At 34.4% G+C, this 21,204-nt stretch overlaps 1 protein-coding gene across 2 annotated transcripts in view; it reads right to left on the bottom strand.

The window, feature by feature from the left end:
- LOC119568489 overlaps positions 1-21,204 on the bottom strand; it is a gene marked incomplete at its 5' end in the record, with an annotated part of 33,120 nt that overhangs the window by 4,617 nt on the left and 7,299 nt on the right. The window contains 2 exon segments of one of the 2 annotated variants that reach the window (XM_037917025.1): positions 20,672-20,862; positions 21,131-21,204. The exon segment at positions 21,131-21,204 is cut by the window's right edge and continues 18 nt beyond it. Of the exon segments in view, the coding sequence (XP_037772953.1) occupies positions 20,727-20,862; positions 21,131-21,204 (210 nt within the window). 2 annotated transcript variants of the gene reach the window in all.

Raw genomic sequence — 21,204 nt, 5'->3', positions numbered from 1 at the left:
CCCTTACTAACCAATTTTCCCAACTACTAAAATTGAAAAAAAAAAAACATAATCAAATCTAATCTAAACCTTACTAATCTAACCAAACTTATTCTAACCTAATGAATGTCCATGTATATATACGTCAATGATATATGGTTAATTTTTCTTTCTTTCTTTCTTTTATTAGGAAAAGAAACATACGCTGAGGGTGAATAATGTAGTCATCATAGAAAACACAATAACCGATTATTATAATTATATTCAATGATCAGGTAGAACGCAAAAACTTAAGCCTAGAATCATGCTATACAAATACTGAACGTGTGTTTTAGATGAGTATGTCTCGAGAAATTACAGCTACCTAGTCTATAAACTAATATATATATAATATATATATATATATATATAATATATATATATATTATATATATATATGTTTCCTTATACCTAACCTAATACCAAAATACATTATTCCAAAGGCCCCGAAACATGAATACTTTTAAATGTCTATTGCCTCCTTATACCTAACCAAATCTGAAATAAACCTAACCTAACTTAAATCTTCCCGAAACTAACCTAAACCTTAGATAAACCTATGCCTCACCTAAACTAACCTATATTGAACCTTACTTGGACCTAACCTAACACAAGCTAAACCTAAGCTAAATCAATGATTGAACAATAATTTAACAGTTTACCCTTAACTAAACATCCCATACTAACCTAACCATTCTACCCTAAAAAAACAAACTATCCTAACCCATACCTAACCTAATCTAAACCTAACCTAACCTATCTAACATAACCTAAATAAAATAACGATTCTACCCTAGAATAATATTTCTAACCTTTCCTACCCATATGATTCTAATCTAACTATTATAATTTAAAAGTATGCAAAAGTAACATATCTCATATATAATCTAACCTAAGAAGTCACCTAAGACGCCAATGGGTGCCTACAAGGGCTCATCGGACAGTCGAAGAGCATTCATCGACACGCTTTACTCGCACATAACGCTGTCTGACGACGCTCTCGGACGTAGCAAGCAAGACCGTCTCGCTCTAGGCGCATAGAGCGAGACGAAGGATGCCCGTGCGCGTTAAATTCAGGGATTAGGATTACGTGTCCTATTCCCACCCACCCTCGCAATCTGAGAAAAAAAAAAAAAATTACTTAGGGAGAAATTTTACCTTTTCTTTTCACCCGTGGCACCGTACAGGCACCAACGGAATCTCTAAGAGAGGGATTTGAAAGATCTGCAGAACCCGATTTTTTATTAATATTTCATCTATTTAAGGAATCTCACATGAGTTCGAGGAAAACTCGAATAAAAATTCGAATAAAAAAAGTATTGGATCCATCGATCTGAAACTCTGGGGTTAGGATTACGTGTCCTATGCCCAGCCATCCTCGCAATCTGAGATCACACGATATTCGATTTTATATTAATTTAATTAAGAGACCCGTATGTCAGTCGATAAAATATAATATAATTATATATATATATATTATATAATATATATATATATATATAAAATATATATATATATATAGTTATATATTTTATATATAATATATAATTATGTATTATTATATTTATATATATATTATATATATATGTGACATCTATTAAAATAGTGAAATCTACCTGAGCCGGGGTGCATCCATTAATCAAGGAGTTTGGTGCCGGGGCGTGACATCTATAAATAGTGAAATCTGCCTGAGCCGGGGTGAATCCATTAATCAAGGAGTTTGGCTAGGCAGCTGCTGACCTCCTGGGTCATGACCTCACCTTCGGCGATAACGAGAAACGCCTGGAGGGGGTAGCCTAGGGCAACAGCTGTGCCCCACGCCCTAGGCGGGAAGTGACCCGAAAACCGAAGGATTCAGTCCGAGTCCGTTCCTTGAACCGCGAACACCTTCCCTCCAACCCGTAGGAGGGGACGCCGCCTCCGCCACGTCTACCGCGACAAGATCCCTTTTAATCTACGTGTCTGTTCCCTCAATAAAGCTGAGAAACAGTTTACTGAGTTTTCCTCTGGCCCTGCCAGATAATATAGGGGTGTTTCTAAGTATCATTTAAATTAGAGACCATTATAGCTGGTGTTCAGGGTGGTAGAACTCATGTCCTGCTCCGCTCGAAATCGTCGTCAGCAGCCTACAGGACTACGTAAGTACACAAGGGTCATTTTCCTTTTTCCGTGTCCCCATTTGGGGTGCTACGAGCCAATCATTTTCTTAAGTGTACAAGTGCTTAGGTCCGTAGGGAATAGGGAAGGTCGTGTTTTGCCCCGTATACGGGAAATTACTGAGAGTATTTTTCCTTTTCATCTGATAACAGTCACAATATTTTATAAACCTGAGGAATTTTTTTTTGAAGTGCTGTTAAATTCACTTCTCTTTTTCTACATTCTTTTGATGAGCTCTCCTCCTTTCGGAAAATACTCGGTGCGAAAAAGTCGATTGTCGTAAGGGCTCTGCAGATTTCCCGCTAGGTTTCTCCCTAAGGACTCTGACTCTTCTCTTATTCTTCTCGCTCATCTTCTCCTACCCCAATCTACTTCTGAATTAGTCTCCCCTCCTTCTCTCGCAACACAAACAGAAACAATTCTCTCTCCAACTCCACCCCCCTTCCTCTGACCTCACCTTGTTACGGCTGCGGCAAACATGAATCCCGTCATGGTTCCCACATGTACAAGGTTTCTTTAAAATTCTCGGGTTCAAACGTCTCTGTTGACCAATTCTTTGCGGAGTGGAAGACACAGTAATCCATTCAGGGGTTTAACGGGAGTCCGAGCATTTTGCTACATCGTGCCTCGTGGCGGCCAGAATGCGACTCAACCACGAAATCCCGAGAGTGGCTGAGGCGCTAGATCTTTTAATCATTTGCCGGAAGATCAAAAGTCGTATGGAATGTTGAAGAGTATTTTCACTTCAACATTTTCGAGGCAGACGGAGAAACACCATCTACGACTCGTAGAATTATTAGAATCAAAACCCACTTCCTTTTCTAAATATGATCTTTCATCTTATCTAAATAAATTTTGCGTAAAGCTTATGCAGTGGGCGCAGGGCTATCCCGGGATCAGACGCGTCGGTGTGTCTGAAGCAGTGTGTTACTCAGAGCACATCGCACGCGGCAGTTTTGAACATTTGCTAAAGCGTGGTTAGTGTCTTCATCTCTCCAGCTTGCGCAAACGAGTTTGGGATAAAGTCGACAGTGCTTCACTCGATAAGCTTCCTGAAGTCCTCGCGAATGAGATGTCAGACAAGGGTGGAAATTGCAGGTGGTTGCAAATGTGGTTAGAGCAGGGAAAACAAAGGGTAATAATGCCAAATAAAAACAGTTCGGGGCGGAATGAACCGCGGCGTGAACCGCCAGTGCGGGCGAAGGCAGAAATAGACGTACCTCGCCCGCGCCCCGTACCGCTGCGCTGAGCAATCCCCCCCCCCCCCACCCTCGCGTGCGATCCGGAGCCTCCCTCTGGGGCGCAGTACTTTGTCGCGCCTTCTCCCTCGGTGGGCTGCTCGCAAAAACCCACGACCACATGTGGCTAACTGGGCGCCGAAACCTGGGCAGTGTCGTAGATGTTTAAGGATGCATCGTCCGTCTAAGTGCTCTGCTAAGCAGTTCTGTCCGTACTGGAACAAGCAGGGTCACGTGTTTAATGAGTGCACGTGGTTTCCGGACCAGGTGGCGATCACCCTTAAATTCATCGCGAGAAGGGAAACAGGGACGGTATTATAGAAGCGGGTGGTTCATTTTTTAGAGGAAGAACATGGCAGGGTTCGAACCGGGAGAAGTGCATTGGTCTCCGGTGTAGTTACGTCGTCTTCTGGGTCTCGTGTCGTTAGTGCTGGTATCCCGAACACAGGAGCGGGCCCCCCTCTCTTACCTGCTAAACTTAATGGGAAAGTCGCATACTCCTTCATTGATACAGGAAGTTGCGTCAGTCTCGTGAGTGAACGGGTGTTAGAGGAGTTTCAGCTCTCGTCGGAGGTATCGCCAGCCAAGGTTTGTGTTAGAGGTGTGACTGGATCTAAGCTAGGTGTAGCTGGAACTACGTATGAAAGATTGAGGTTTGGAAAATTTATATTTCCAAACCTCAATCTTACATACGTATTTTCCAGCTACACCTGGCTTAGATCCAGTCACACCTCAAACCCACAAAACCTTGGCTGGCGATACCTCCGACGAGAGCTGAAACTCCTCTAACACCCGTTCACTCACGAGACTGACGCAACTTCCTGTATCAATGAAGGAGTATGCGCCCTTTCCCATTAAGTTTAGCAGGTAAGAGAGGGGGGCCCGCTCCTGTGTTCGGTTATACCAGCACTAACGACACGAGACCGAGAAGACGACGTAAACTACACCGGAGACCAATGCACTTCTCCCAGTTCGAACCTGCCATGTCTTCCTCTAAAAAATGAACCACCCGCTTTCTATAAGTACCGTCCCTGTTCATTCTCGCGATGAATTAAGGGTGATCGCCACCTGGTCCGGAAACCACGTGCACTCATTAAAAACGTGACCCGGCTTGTTCCAGTACGGACAGAACTGCTTAGCAGAGCACTTAGAGGACGATGGCATCCTTAAACATCTACGACACTGCCCAGGTTTCGGCGCCCAGGTCACTTCCAGCCTAGGGCGTGGGGGCACAGCTGTTGCCCTCGGCTACCCCCTCCAGGCGTTTCTCGTTATCGCCGAAGGGTGAGGTCATGACCCAGGAGGGCAGCAGCTGCCTAGCCAAAACTCCTTGATTAATGGATGTCCCCCGGCTCAGGCAGATTTCACTATTTATAGATGTCACGCTGCCTAGCCAAACTCCTTGATTAATGGATGTCACCCCGGCTCAGGTAGATTTCACTATTGGGCACGTCTTGCAAGACCTGACGTGATTAGCTACCCCGTTACTAACGTGGAAAATAAAAACCGGGTACGGGTCAACTGCACTGCCTATGAACACCACAATGTCCCTGCCTCACGGTATTCATGAGCATACTTCAACACACGCGGCACTAAAATTTCCGCACCACCAGGACTTCTCGGACGATCCGTCTGCGACCCTTTAATTCGCTTCGGCTGGGATTCCAAAATAACATCCCGTGTCGTCAAAAAAAAAATTCCTTAACTGGAAACCCCCTTAACCTTGGGGACTGCCGCGCCCTGGCTAAGGCTCGAATGATCTGGCCGAAAATTTTTGTCGGCACGCTGGGCAGCATATCCCTCGTCTTTATTCAGCGGTTCCAAGGGAGGAACCTGTGAAGCACTATTCACAACAGCTGACGAAGGAAGCTAAATAAAGGGGGGGAACAGCAGCGTCGTCCCGCTTCAAAGATGCGAGTTTCGATTGGCGCACGTGACAGCGTGTCAGCGGCGAAATTTGCGCGGCCCGAATATACACGAAAGTCACATTAAAATTGCCCAGGATATCCTGGTAACGTGCCCTACGAGCATATGGATCATTGCCATTAAGCGACGTGAGCGGCATGTGGTCTGTGTGAACCATGACCTTGTACCTCAATATAATACCTCTGAAGTACTTAAGAGCCCATACAATCACTAACGTTTCCATATCGGTGACTGAGTAATTTTTCTCTTCACTAGTGAGAACCCTTCTAGCAAACTGATAGGACGCAGATTTCCTTCATGCTCCTGCATTAAAACGGCCCTAGCCCAACATTCGACGCGTCTGTGTGGAGAATGAAGGGGAGATCAAACCTCGGAAATGCAAGAAGGGGGAGCGTGCGATAGACAATGTTGTAATGTTGAAAATGCGTTGACCTGCTCCTCGCCCCACGCCAGGGGACATCTTTCTTGAGGAGGTGTGTCAGGGTGCAGCGATCCTCCCATAATCCTTAATGAGCAGTCTATAAAAATCTGCTAACCCCAGCAACGACTCTACCCGTGTTACATCAGAGGGAAGGGGGAACATCCCTGACAGCTTTACCTTGGCCTCGTTAGGGGCAATACCTGCAGCACTAACAGAATGACGAGGAAATCTAAACGCGACTGGAAGAATTTACACTTAGCCGGATTAATTTTTAAACCCGCATCCGAAAGTCGTGAAAAACACTGCGAAACCCGCGCTTCATGGTCCCTGATCGAAGGTGAACAACCAAAATGTGGGTAAATAGACTAGCACCTGATCATTAATTAAACCCTGCAGGACGAGAGCATTAAGACGACTAAACGTCAGAGGTAAAAATCCTGAGCCCCCCATGGGTGACACCAGGAACTCAACGTGACCCACATGCATTGAGAATGCAGTGTATGGTTGGCTGTCTTCTGCCGTGGGGACCTGAAGGAAATCTTTCGCCAGGTCAGTGGAGGAGAAGACCTTACTCTTCCCATCAATGTCTTGCAAGAGCTGACGAAGGTTAGGAATAGGAAAAGGTGACGGAACGGTCACCTTGTTCAGGGCCGAAAATCGCAAACAGGACGAAAACCATGCTGACGCTTCGGCCCAGCAGCATCGGCGCTGACCACGGGCTAGTCGAAGGTTGAATCAGCCCTGCTGAAAGCATACCGCGCATTTTCCCCCTCTAAAAATCTGACGCCTGCTGTGCGGAATCTTGTATGCCGGAATATACACAGGCTTAGATCCAGGCTCTAGAGTAATAGAGTGTTCTACCATGTGCGTTCTGCTAACGGACGGTCCGTGGTCGGTAAAATGTCGGGGTATTGATTTAACAACTTGCTAGTATCCCCTTACCCTCGCAAAATGCGAAGGGCCCCCTGCATAGCTTTTGCTAATGCTGCAGAGAATGGGTTAGCTGAATGATGGGACGTGGAAGAAAAAAGCGCCAGAGAAAGCTGAACGCAGGCAGTTCAAACTCAGCTATCAGGAGATCCGTGACTCACAATCTTTTAATCTGACACCATATTAATAGACTAAGGGGGAGGTGTTAATTTCATCACATGGACTTGCGCACTCCCCTCCCGCAAGGTATACAGAGAGGGAAGAACACATGTCCCTTTTACTCGACAATTCTCAGGGAGGACCAAGCATGTGCCATATTTACCAAACCGAAGCCGTTACTTTAAACCAGAAACGTCATGGAAAGGCGGAATTACTACAGACTCCCGCGCCACTAAGTGCGCCAAACCATCATGTCAACCCACATTCGATGCTTTGATGAGCGGATGAGTGTGAGATGTGGCCGCGTGATGTGTGCGTGAGGTATCTGTAGCATGCTGAGGGAAAACAATTCCATGAGAATAGAGTGAGACCTAGAAGGACTCGTAGAAGTCAGGAACGTGAGGGGAGATAGAATCGGTTGTGGAGGAGAGATAGGGGGAGGAGGTAATTGCGGGGAAGAGACAGGGGAGGTAGGGGGAGGGGTCAAGGAGGACGAGAAAGGAGAGGAGAGTGATGTGTCCGTGCGTGTGGTCGTGTATGATGAATGACACAACCGAGAGTGTCGATGTTTGTGGTAGATTTGGAAACAAGCATGCTAGGGTGAAAGGGGTTGGGTGTTCCAGATGGAACCGGCTCAATTAGCTTATAAACATCCCCTTGAATTTCCACCTCATTCTGCTGCGGTCGCGGGAACCATACCAGAACGATATAGAAAATCATGGCCAAGGAGCAAATGGCCGGGGGAAAAATTTATGGTAACCCTTCACTACGACGAACTGCTCCTTGGCCATGATTTTTCTATATCGTTCTGGTATGGTTCTGCGACCGCAGCAGAATGAGGGGAAATTCAAGGTGAGTTTATAAGCTAATTGAGCCGAGTTCCATCTGGAAAACCCAACCCCCTTTTACCCTAGCATGCTTGGGTTTCCCCATCTACCACAAACAGCGACCACGTCTCGGTTGTGTCATTCATCATAACGACCACACGCCCCGGGGCACATCACTCTCCCCTCCTACTCGTCCTCCCTTGACCCCTCCCCCTACCTCCCCTGTCTTTTCCCGCAATTAAACCCCCTCCCCCTATCTCTCCTCCACAACCGATTCTATCTCCCTCACGTTCCTGACTTCTACGAGTCTTCTAGGTCTCACTCTATTCATCATGGAATGTTTCCCCTCAGCATGCTACAGATACCTCACGCACACATCACGCGGCCACATCTCACACATCATCCCGCTCATCAAAGCATCGAATGTGGGTTGACAATGATGGTTTGGCGCACTTAGTGGCGCGGGGGGTCTGTAGTAATTCCGCCTTTCCATGAGGTTCTGGTTAATGTAACGGCTTCGGTTGGTAAATATGGCACATGCTTGGTCCTCCCTGAGAATTTTCGGAGTAAAAGGGACAATGTGTTCTTCCCTCCTGTATACTTGCGGGAGGGGAGTGCGCAAAATCCATGTGATGAAATTAACACCTGCCCCTTTGTCTATTAATAGTGGTGTCAGATTAATAGATTGTGAGGTCACGGATCTCCTGATAGCTGAGTTTGAAACTGCCTGCGTCAGCTTTCTCTGGCGCTGTTTCTTCCAGTCCCATCATTCAGCTAAAACCCATTCTCTGCAGCATTAGCAAAAGCTATGCAGGGGCCATTCGCATTTAGCGAGGGTAAGGAGATACTAGGGAAGTTGTTAAATCAATACCCCGGGCATTTTACCGACCACGGACCGTCCGTTAGGCAGAACGCACATGGTAGAACACTCTATTACTCTAGAGCCTGGATCTAAGCCGTGTATATTCCGGCATACAAGATTCCGCACAGGGAGGCGTTCAGATTTTAGAGGAGGAAGTGGCGGTATGCTGCAGCAAGGGCTGATTCAACCTTCGACTAGCCCGTGGTCAGCGCCCATGCTTGCTGGTGCCCAAGCGTCAGCATGGTTTTTGTCCTGTTTGCGATTTTCGGCGCTCTCTGAACAAGGTGACCGTTCCCTCACCTTTTCCTATTCCTAACCTTCGTCAGCTTTGCAAGACATTGGTGGGAAAAAGTAAGGTCTTTCCTCCATTGACCTGGCGAAAGGTTTCCTTCAGGTCCCCCTGGCAGAGGACAGCCGCCCATACACTGCATTCTCGATGCATGTGGGTCACTTTGAGTTCCCGGTGTCACCCAGGGTCTCGGATTTCACCTCTGACGTTTAGTCGTCTTGTGGCTCTCGTCCTGCAGGGTTTAATTAATGATCAGGTGCTAGTCTATTTAGACGACATTTTGGTTTGTTCACCTTCGATCAGGGACCATGAAGCGCGGTTTGCGCAGTGTTTTTCAGCGACTTTCGGATGCGGGTTTAACAATTAAAACCGGCTAAGTGTAAATTCTTCCAGTCGCGTTAGATTCCTCGGTCATTCTGTTAGGCTGGGAGGTATTGCCCCTAACGAGGCCAAGGGAAAAGCTGTCAGTATGTTCCCCATTCCCTCTGATGTAAAAACAGGTAAAGTTGTTCCTGGGTTAGCAGGTTTTTATAGACCGTTCATTAAGGATTTTGGAGGATCGCTGCACCGTTGACCCCACCTCCTCAAGAAAGATGTCCCCTGGCGCTGGGGGGAGGAGCAGGTCAACGCATTTTCAACATTACAACATTGTCTATCGCACGCTCCGTTCTTGCATTTCCGAGGTTTGATCTCCCCTTCATTCTCCACACAGACGCGTCGAATGTTGGGCTAGGAGCCGTTTTAATGCAGGAGCACGAAGGGAATCTGCGTTTCCCATCGGGTTTGCTAGAGGGTTCTCACTAGTGCAGAGAAAAATTACTCGGTCACCCATAGGGAGATGTTTGGCGATTGTAGGGCTCTTAAGTACTTCAGAGATATTATACTGGGGTACAAGGTCATGGTTCACACAGACCACATGCCGCTCACGTCGCTTAATGGTAATGATCCGTATGGTCGTAGGGCACGTTACCAGGATATCCTGGGCGATTTCGATGTGACTTTTGTGTATATTCAGGGCCGCGCAAATGTCGCCGCTGACACGCGGGCACGTGCGCCAATCGAAAAACTCGCAATCTTTGAAGCGGGACGACGCTTTCTGATTCCCCCCTTCATTTAGCTTGCCTTCGTCAGCTGTTGTGAATAGTGCTTCACAGGTTCCTCCCTTGGAACCGCTGAATAAAGACGAGGTATATGCTGCCCGAAGGATTCAGTCCGAGTCCGTTCCTTGAACCGCGAACACCTTCCCTCCAACCCGTAGGAGCTGACGCCGCCTCCGCCACGTCTACCGCGACAAGATCCCTTTTTAAAAGCTAAAAAATTTTTCCTTGGGTTTTTCCCTCAAAAAAAGGGGAATTAAAAATATGATTTTATCCAATTTTAATAATTTATTATAATATTAAAATTAAATAATTATTTATTTTATTTTATATTTTAAATTTCAAGTATTTTAAAAAGGAATAATAAAAAAATTTAATTTTTTGAATTTTTTTATATTTGGATTGGGGATGTAAAAAGGGGATTTAAAATTCTTTTTTTTTAATTTTTTAAATTAAAGGAAAAAATTTTGGGAAATGATTATTTAGTTTTTCCCAAAATTCTAAAAAAGTTTAAAAACCCCCCAACACAAATTTTTAAAAAAAATTTAATTTTACATGGGGGAAAGCTTTTTTTTTAAATTGTATCCAAAGGGAACTTCTTACTGATTCCCCCAAAAACCCACAATTTTAAAATAAAATTTTTTTGTTATGGGAAACACAAATTTTTTTAAATTTATCATAAAATTTTAAAAATTCAATTTTATTATCATCTTTGGCCAATTTTGTTAATAAAATTGTTAATTAAAACTCCCCATTATTTTATCACATTTACAAATTATAATAAAAAATTTTTAAATGGTTTTAATGAAAAACCCTCCCCATTTTTTTATATATTTATAATAATAATGAAAAAATTTTTTAGAAAATAATATAAATAATTATTTTGTTTTTATATAAAATAAATTATTTTTTTAAAATATATAAAATATATTATATATAATAAAATTTATAATTTTAAATTTAATAATTTTATATATTTTACTTTTATTATAATATATATATTTTTAAAATAGAAAAAATTATTTTTTACATATATATATAATTATAATAATAAATAAAATTTAATATATATACTTAAAATTTTAAAAAGCTTTTTTTATATATGTTAAATATAATATAAAATAGAACGAGGAAAAATAATAAATTAAAATTTTTTAATAATATAAATTTAAACAAATAAAATATAAATCTGATAAATAATATAAAATATATAATATATATAAAAAATTATGGAAAACAAAATTTTAAAATTAAAATTAACTAATAATATAAAATATAAAATTAAATAGGGGAAACAAAAAATTTTTTTATTTTATATATATAAATAATAAATATATCTAAAAATTTTTAGTAGAGAAAAAAATATATAAAAAATTTTTTTTATATATATATAATATTTAATATCTTAAAATAAAATAAAATATATATATATTGAAAAACATAAAAATATATATAATATGTTAAATATATATAATATATAAAAATATTATAACAAAACAAATTTTAAAAATATATATAATATATTATATATATATATATTTTTAATATTTTATATATATATATTTTGAATACATTTTTTAACTTATAATAATATCAAATAATATTATAGTTATATATATAAAATGGAAAACTTATTTATTAAAATATAAAATAAAAGGGGGAATTAATTATATATATTTTATATTTTATAAAAATATTTATATATATTAATATAAAAATATAAAATTATATATTTTATTTTTAATACCCTAATTAAAACTTTTTAAAAATTATATAAAATATTTTTATATATAATATATATATTATTATATATAAAATATAATAATTGAAGATAGATAGAGGGTTTGGGTTTTAAGATATAGACGTGTGGGGTTTTCCGGGTCTTCTTTTATTTCATTTTCTTAGGGTTTATGCATAAATTTTCCTTTTTTTAATTTAAAAAGGGAAAGGATCCCCGGAAGAATTTAAAACCCCCCCCTTTTCAAAAAAGGGCCCGAATTTTTAAAAAACCAGTTGCCTTCCCAAATGGGGGAAAGAAAAGCTTTCTCAAGCCAGGGACCGGTTTAATTTAGCATGTTTTGACTGCCCCTGTTAAAATAACCCAAAATATATGACCCTTCCCCGGGAACAAAAAAATTCCCATGAAGAATTTAAAAAAAGGTCATTGAATAAAAAATTTTTTTAATTTTCTTGAAAAAAATAACTTTAAAAAAATTTTTCCCAAGCATAAACAGAAAAAGGCAATGCATAAAAATTTTTGGGAACAATTGCATTTAAAAAATTATGTGTTTTTCCCTCCTTTTATATACTGTAAAAGGGCTAAATTTTTTAGTTAATTTTTTTTTTAAACAACAGCAGCATATCCCCAAAGTATGGCTTTCCTTCGTATGTAAATTATATGTATGTAATTTTTATATGCAAAATTCAAGCAGTATGGTTACTTTCATTAGGGAATTTATTTATGGCAAAATGTGAAGATTATTTTTGAGAAAGCCTTGTTGCAAATTTTCCCCGCTTTTAAGGGCTTCCCCTTTTTAATGTATTTCTTAGGATGACAAATTTTACTTTATGTGAAAAGTTTTTTTGGCAAAAATATCACAGCTGAAATGGCTTCTCTTTTATTTGTTTTCCTGTTATTTTTTTTCTAAAAACTTTTTTTGGATGTGAAAGCCCCATTACAAAACACAACTGAATGGAAACTCCTTTATTTGTACTCTCGTAGGGCCTATAGATAACGCATGCCATAAAACACCCTAAACCAAGTTACACATCTCCATTGCATTTGATTCATGACTTGTCATCAAGATTATGAAAGAAAAGATGTTTCACTTTTCGTAGTCCATTTCATCCCGTCCCTTTATCTCCATAAAAAATTCCTCTTTTTAATTTCCCAAACAAAATTTTCCTCGGAAATATTTTCGTTAAACTCTTCTTTGATACTAAAATCCTTGTCATATATATTCCCCGTCCGGGGGGGGCCCAAAAACATTTCCCGTCGGGCTTTAAAAACGCAAACGTCATCCTAAAGGGAAAGGAAAGTATTCCCCTGTCATTTCACTATTTTATTTTTGGTTAAAAAAACACATAAACGATTTTTTAAAAATAAATTATAAATTTAAAAAAAAAAATTTATTTAAATTTATATTGCCACACAAATACTACAGAACAAAAGTAAAAAATTTTATATATAATATATATATTTAATATAAATATAAAATATAATATATAATTTATATAATAAATAATATTTTATATATATATATATATATATATATAATATATAATATGTATATATATAGTATATTATATAAATTATATATATTATATATATATTTTTAATTTTAAATTAAATATAAAATTTTATTTTTAAAAATTTATATTATATATATATATATAATAATATATATAATATTATTTAAAATATACAATATATATACATAATTGTAAAAAGAGGGAAAAATGCAATGCCGCATTAATATGATAAATAAACACCCTCCCTTACCAGGGACTCAAAACCGGTCACCCCCGGGTATGAAACCGGAGGCCAGGCTAAACCAACCATGCCCACGACCCAAAAAAAAGGAGTGTGCATGTGGTCTTACTAGCCCCTTTAGACATTCCCTATCTAATACTTGAGTAATGACAGCGATGTTTTTGCTCATCCCCGTGGGAACCGGTGGGGAAAATTGATTTAGAAATTCAAATCCAAACCAGATGACTGAGGGTATATATAGAAAGAGGAAAAAATAATCCCGTATTGATATCGATAAAAAAACGCTCCCGCCAGGACTCGCCCCTAGGGGTCACCCCCGGGTATAAAACCCGGCGGCCGTGCAAAAAACCACGGGTTGTGGTCGGGGGGCATGGTTTTTTAGCAGGCCCCCGGGTTTCATAACCGGAGTGAAATCTCTGCAATCTCTGCAAAAGTGATTCTTTTTGTGGAATCGTCGTTAACTTTCTCTTAAGGGAACCCAAACTTGACTGAAAATGAGGACGAAACAGGGAAAGGGAAACAGGTCTTGGGGGATATTTGGGATGGGGAATCCTTGTAGAAGCTGGTGCACCTATCCAATTTCCCCATATGAATAAAATGAACGGGAAATGAATAATATTAATAGGTAGATGATAATTTGTGATATACACAATATTAAATGTTGTACATATGTATTTGTTTTAAGTAGTATTAGTATGTATGTATATATAATATATATTAAAAAATATTAAAATTTAAATAAATATATATATATTATTATGATATATATATATATATATATATATATATAAAAATGATCTAAAATATATATATAATTATAATATATATATATATATATATAATAAAATATATGCATTTCATAACATACACAGATACACATATCATACCGTTTTTTTATTTAAAAATTGGACTTATTTATATATATATATTATATATAATATATATATTAATAAAAATTTTTATATATATATATATATTAGTATTATATTTATAATATCCTCTCTCTCTCTCCTCTCCCCTTCTTATATATATATATAATTATATATATATATATATATTAATATATACACATACACACTTTGTGTGAATATTATGTGTGTGGGTGTGCTCATTAATCAACAGTCTGATTTAATGAGAAAAATGCAATTAATTCCATTTTATATTGAAGAAATTAAAAAAAAGTGAACGGGTTTTCCCTATTGATTTTGGATATTACCCCCCAACATTTTGGGGGGAAGCGTTTTTTTCCCAATTGGTTGAGTTGGCAAAAAAGCGCTATGTCCACTCCTGTTACGTGAGGGGAAAACATAGTAATTATAATAAGAAAATTTTTTCAAATATACAAACTATTATAAACAGGCTTTTTAAAAAGCTTTGAAATCGATAAAGTTAATGGGAAAACGTTTAAAAATGCTTAAAATTTTTTAGGATTTGATTTCAAATGATAGGAAAAAGCTTATACCATAATATGATTTTTTAAACTTTATTTCCACTTTAATATATATATAATTTAATATATATATATATAAATTTTAAATTATATTTTTTTTTTTTTTTTTTTTTTTTTTTTTTTTTTTTTAAAAAATAACATTATTATACTAATCATTATTGTTAGTGTCAAAATGGCTAAAAATATATCATTATTATTTAAATCATCTTTTATAAAACATAGATAAAAATATTTTACTCCGGGTAGGGTTCCGAGACTAACAAATAAAAATTTTTGTTACTTGGTCATTATGAGAAGGTTAAATCCCTAAAAAACCAGCATACCGACATGGCTGGTCGGTATAATACCTGGACTAGGCATTACCACCCGGAAATTTTTAAACTTTTTTTCAGATAGAATTAATCTCGTATTGTCTGGGCTCTGCGGTAAACGGACAATACATTTTTAAAAAAGTGATTATAGCAAATAAATGAAAAATGGTGTTTCAGAGTTCATTTTACTGAACATGTACCATGAAAAAGGAGTGAAACAACCTCGAGCAAAATTTTATATATATATATTAAAATATAATAATATAATTTTTTAATATACTATGTGTGTGTGTTTTTGTGTGTGTGTGTCTGTGTGTGTGTGTGTGTATGTGGTGCGATATATATTCAAAAGCATGCAACGCTGTGTACACGCACACACAAAACACACAACACACCACAAAACAAAACACACACTACACACACACCACACAACCACCACACATATATATAATATAATATATAATATATATATATATATATATATATATATTTAATATATCGTATTATATACATAATAATTAACCTATAATAAAATATTTTATATAATATATAATTATATAAAATAATAATATTATATATTTTATTAAATATAATAATAAATATATATATATAAAATAATATACGTATATATATATACAAATATATAATATACATTATAATATATATTATATTAATATATATATTTATGTATATAATTTTGTTTGTGTGTGTGTGTGTGTGTTTGTGTTTGGGGCATGTGCATGCTTTTACATAATTTCGCGCCGGACCACACACACACACACACACCCATATATATCTTATATTAATAATATATTATATATATTTTAATATATAATATTTTAATATATCTATATTTATAATTATATAATTTTTATTAAATATATATAATATTATATAAAATATTATAAAAAAAAATATATATATGTTTTTGGTGTTTTTGTGGTGTGGGTTTGGGGGGGGGTTTTGGGGCGATGTGTGGTGTTGTTTAAATTGTATATAAAAAAGTTTGTTGGTTTTTTTGGGGAATTTTATTTTCCAAAATTTTACTTTTTTTGGGTTTTTATCGCCAATTTTACCAAAACACCACCAGGTGGTGTTACATAAAATTTTTTTTAAAAATTTTTATAATATTTATTTTTAATTTATTTTTTTTTTAAATTTTAAAAATAAAATTATTTATTTTTTTGTTTTTGTTATTTTTCGTTTTTTTTTTTTTGGGGGTTTGGGGTTTGTTTATTTCTTTAATTTTAAAAATTAATATTATTTTAAAATAATTTTAAACTTTTTTATATATACATATTTTATATATTTTTATATTATAAAATATATAGATATTTTTTAGTATATTTTTAATATATATTTTATATATATATATATATAAATTATAAAATGTTTATATATATTTTAAATATATATTATACAAATAAATTTAAAATTTATATATATAAAATTATTTTAATAAAATTATATATGATTATTTTCCCCCTTTAAACAAAAAAAAACAAAATTATATAGTATTTTTATATTAATTAATATTTAAAATTATATTTTTATATATGGAAATTTTAATTTTATTAAATTTTTAGATTATTATTTTATTTATAATTTAATTTTTAAAAATTTTTATTAAAGGAAAAAATATTAATATTAAGATTATTTTAATAATTTTATTATTTTTAGTTTTTTGTTATTTTTTTTTTTCTTTAAGAAATTTTAAAATTTTTTTTTTTATAAATTTATTATGGGGTTATGAACCCCCCAAAGAAGTTGGTAATTTTCCCCCAAAAAAACCAACTTTTTTATTTATTTTTTTTGTTTAATTTCCCCTCAGTTTTTCCGTTTGTAACAGGAAAATTTTTTGGGGTTTTCCTTATTTAAAAATTTTAAAAAAACTTTGAAAAAAAAAAAAAATTAAAAACCCCAAAATTCATTTTTAAATATTTTTCTTGGTTTCATAAATTTTCCTAAAAATAAAAAAATATGTTATTTAATAAATAATTAAATTAAAGATTAATAAAATTTTTTCCCCCTATATATCCTACAACTAAAATTTTATTTTTTAAATTTCTATTTTAATAGGAATAAAAATTTTAAATAATATATATATACAAATTTTAAAAAATATATATAATAATATTAATATTAATATTAGTATATGTATATATAATTTAGTATTTTAATATATATAAAATATTAATATTATAACAAAAATATTTTATAGTTTTTTAATATATATATATATATTTATATATAAAAGTTTATATATAATAATGTGTAATAATATATATATATAAAAATGTTATTATAAAAAAAAAATTAGAAAAAAATAAATAAAATAAAATTAAAATAATATAAAAACAAAATACAAATACAAAAAAACCCAATATATAGAATAAAATAATAATAATAATAAAAAATAAAAAAATATAAAAAAAAAACATTATATAATAAAATATATTTATTTTAAATTATATATATTATATATTTTATATATATACATATATAATTATTAACATATTACTTTTTTCTCCATTTACAATGGGTGTAAAAAAAAAAAATTGACTAAAAATTTAAAAAATAAATGTGTGACCCTTGGGGGGGGGACGGTAAAAAATTTGTTACGTCGAAATAAACAGTGGAAATTTTTATTGAAAAATTTACAAACTGGGCTTTCCCCTTTGTTTTGTATCTACAATTATAAAGATACCCCTTTTATTCCAAAAATTTTAAAGGGGGCCAACTTAAGGGAGAGAGAGAGAGAGAAGAGAAAGAAACAAAGGGGGGCGGGTTTACTTTAAAATATACTAAAAAGGTTGCATTTTTCAAAAGAAAAAACGGAAATTATCTTTTTGTCATTAGTGCCTAAAAAAAAAAATCGGGGGGGGGAGCCCTATGATTTCCCTAAAATGGCAAACTTTAACACAAAATAAATGGAAAAAAAACGGTTTCCCAAACAATAAAATGAACCGCCCAAAGATAAAATTCTAGAAGGGTTCAAAACACCTTTGTTTTATTGACGCCACCCCTTTTGGTTTAACACAGTGGTATGGATACACAAGGTTGGTTACAAAAACATGTGCCCAGATTTAAATTAATTTAAAACTGTTTAAAATTAAAACTACACCAATAGCAGGTTAGAAAAAAAAAAAAAAAAAATTTGGGAAACATGGAAAAATAATTTAAAATTTTTTAAAATTTTAAAACCCCAAAGTAAGGGGGGTTTTAAAAGAATAATTTTTATCATTTTTTTACACAAATGGCCCCTACAATTTGTTTAAAATCCCCAAGGAGTCGTTTTTTAGCCCTTACCCAAACTCATTTTTGCCCTTTTTCCCTTTTTCCCTTTTTTTAAAAACCCTTCATTTCTATTATCAATTGTTTTGATGTTTATTAATTTTTTTAGAAAAATTTAATATTCATAACAAAAAATAAAAATAAAACATGACAATATTAATAGAAACAAATAAAAATAAATAATAATAAAATAATAAAAAATAATAAAATAAAAAATTTTAATAAAAAAAAAAATAAAAAAAAAAAAAAATTTAAATTAGAAAAACCCCTTTTTTCCCAGAAATTAAAGGAAATGGGGAAATCAAAATCGGTCACTAGGGGAACTGCTGGCTGAGCACCGTAGAGGCTTTTGAAATTTAAAAAACTCTCAAAAAAAAGAAAGGGGGGAACAGTCCCTACCCCCCGCTGAAAACTGCTTTTAATCTAACCACGGGTATTTTTTTACAGGGATTTTAGATTTTTTTCCCAAATTATTCTAAAAATCCAATGCCCTTTTTGGGTGTTCTCATTTTTTTATTAAAATTTCCCCCTCTTAAAGTATATGAAGTTTCCCTTTCACCCTTTAAAATCGTGTGTGAAATTGCCCTTTTTCTTTATAAGTATTTTTTGCGTGTGTGTGTTGTGTTTTTGGTGTGTGTGTGTTTTGGGGTGTGTGGGGCCCCCCTGGGTGTGTGTGAATGATGAATGTGAACTTTTTTTAAATGAGCACAAGGATTAAAATTTTAGAATGCCCCAAAAATTTTCGCTATATACCTCACTCACTTGGTTTTTAAGCATGGTTACCATTTTTTTTATATATCCCTAAATTTAAATTGGGCTTAGGTTATGTAAGATAGAAAATACTTTTTTTTTTTTTCTCTTTGTTTAAAAGGTAAAATTGTTAAATTCCCTGCAATTGTTACATTAAGGTTGCAAAATTTTTATTTTAACAAAAACCCAAATATGTATTTTTTTTGGGTTACTGGAAAGATTTTTTTAAGTTCTAAAATTAAATGAAATATAGGGGAATAAGAACTATTTTTCTTTTAAATATATATAATTTTAAATATATATAAAATTTTATATATTTTTAAATTTAAAAATTTTTAAATTTTTATTAAAATTTTTAATATACATATATAAAACATAACATATTTTTTATTTTAATATATAAAATTTTATATATATTATATATAGTATTATAAAATTATATATATTTATTATTATATTTTAAAATGTAATTTTACATAACACACCCACACACACACCCCACACAATTTTTTATAATATATTATATAAAAATAATATAAATTTTATATATATTATATTTTATATATAAAAGTATATATATATAATATATATATATTTTATATTAAAAATATGTATATATATTTTATATGTATATTTTAAACACTTTTAAAATTTTTAAAGCCCATTAAAAGGGTAAGTTTCTTAAAATTTACAATGAATAATATTAAAAGGGATGGTTTACCCCCAAAATTATTTTTAATTTTTAATATATAAGGCAAAAATTTTAAATACCTTTTGTTTGGGTTTGTCAGAAATTTTTCCCCCTTAAAGAGATGTTTAGTTTTTAAAGATAACTTTCAAATTGTTATTTTAAAAAATTCCTGAAGTAGAAGAATTGATTATTTGTTAGAAATGAGTTTTTTTTCTTTGGTGCTGTGGACAAGAAGTAAAGCAGATATCATCTTCAAGAGTCCTCTGAATTCATGAAAGTAAAATAAGAAGAAATGTGAGAAAAATAATCTGTAAAGACAAAAGACCAAAGAAGGAAGAAGAAAGTGAAAAGAGGGACAGGTTGGGCTACACTCACTTGGAGAGAGTTGACGTATATAGATGTTTATAATTGTGAAGGTGTAATGATGAATATTTCAATATATCAGGAAATGTCTTAAGCCCATTAATTGTTTGATATTACCCTTGTCTCTGTTACCTCTAAGTCTAAAGTTAGATCATAAGAAACCTAGTGATTATTATTATTATAATTTTATAGTGTGGGTTCCAAATATATATATATATATATATATATTATATTTAATAATAAAATATAATATATATATATATATTTTGGAGAATACACACTTGGCGATAAAACATAGTGCTCCTTCTTGACAAAGTCCGAGTGGTTCCCAGAATTAAGAGGAATAGTGCCTTTGCTAAAGAGAAAAGTGTGGTCGCTATAATGTGAGTGTATTTATGTGTATCATCATATTACATCCTATTTACTGATCACACAATTCCTGCCTAGTTTTCATTGGAAACCTGGGCTCATAATCTCAACCTCCTTCATAATAAGGTAATCTTGCTGAACATCGAATGCAGTTGTGCGGCGGACGTGGACGTAACGAGCCAAGACAGGAGGGTCGAGGGAGAATTGCACGCTGCAACTGCAAAAGGGATAGGTCGAATAAAATGTCGAGCTGAAGCGTTAGTTGGTGCGCACGAGTAGAAAGTGTGAAGCAGAGAAAGAAAGAGGGTGCGGGAGATGGAGAGAGAGAGAGAGAGATAGACAGAGAAAGAGACCAAGACCGAGAGAGAGAGAGAGAAAAAAAGAGAGATAGACAGCCAGCTAGCTAGACAGACAGAGAGAGCAGCATACGAAATGGAAGTGAAAGAGAAACAGCAATAAACAACGATAAAGGAAATCCTACTAACCAGCTGCTGTTAGGAAAGGGTCCTATATAAGTCCCAATCACAGCATAGGACAAGGCATCTCCCCCCACAGCAGC

Source organism: Penaeus monodon, chromosome 44, assembly GCF_015228065.2.
Source record: "Penaeus monodon isolate SGIC_2016 chromosome 44, NSTDA_Pmon_1, whole genome shotgun sequence".
Lineage (NCBI taxonomy): Eukaryota > Metazoa > Arthropoda > Malacostraca > Decapoda > Penaeidae > Penaeus > Penaeus monodon.
This window is presented reverse-complemented; position numbering and strand designations above follow the sequence as displayed.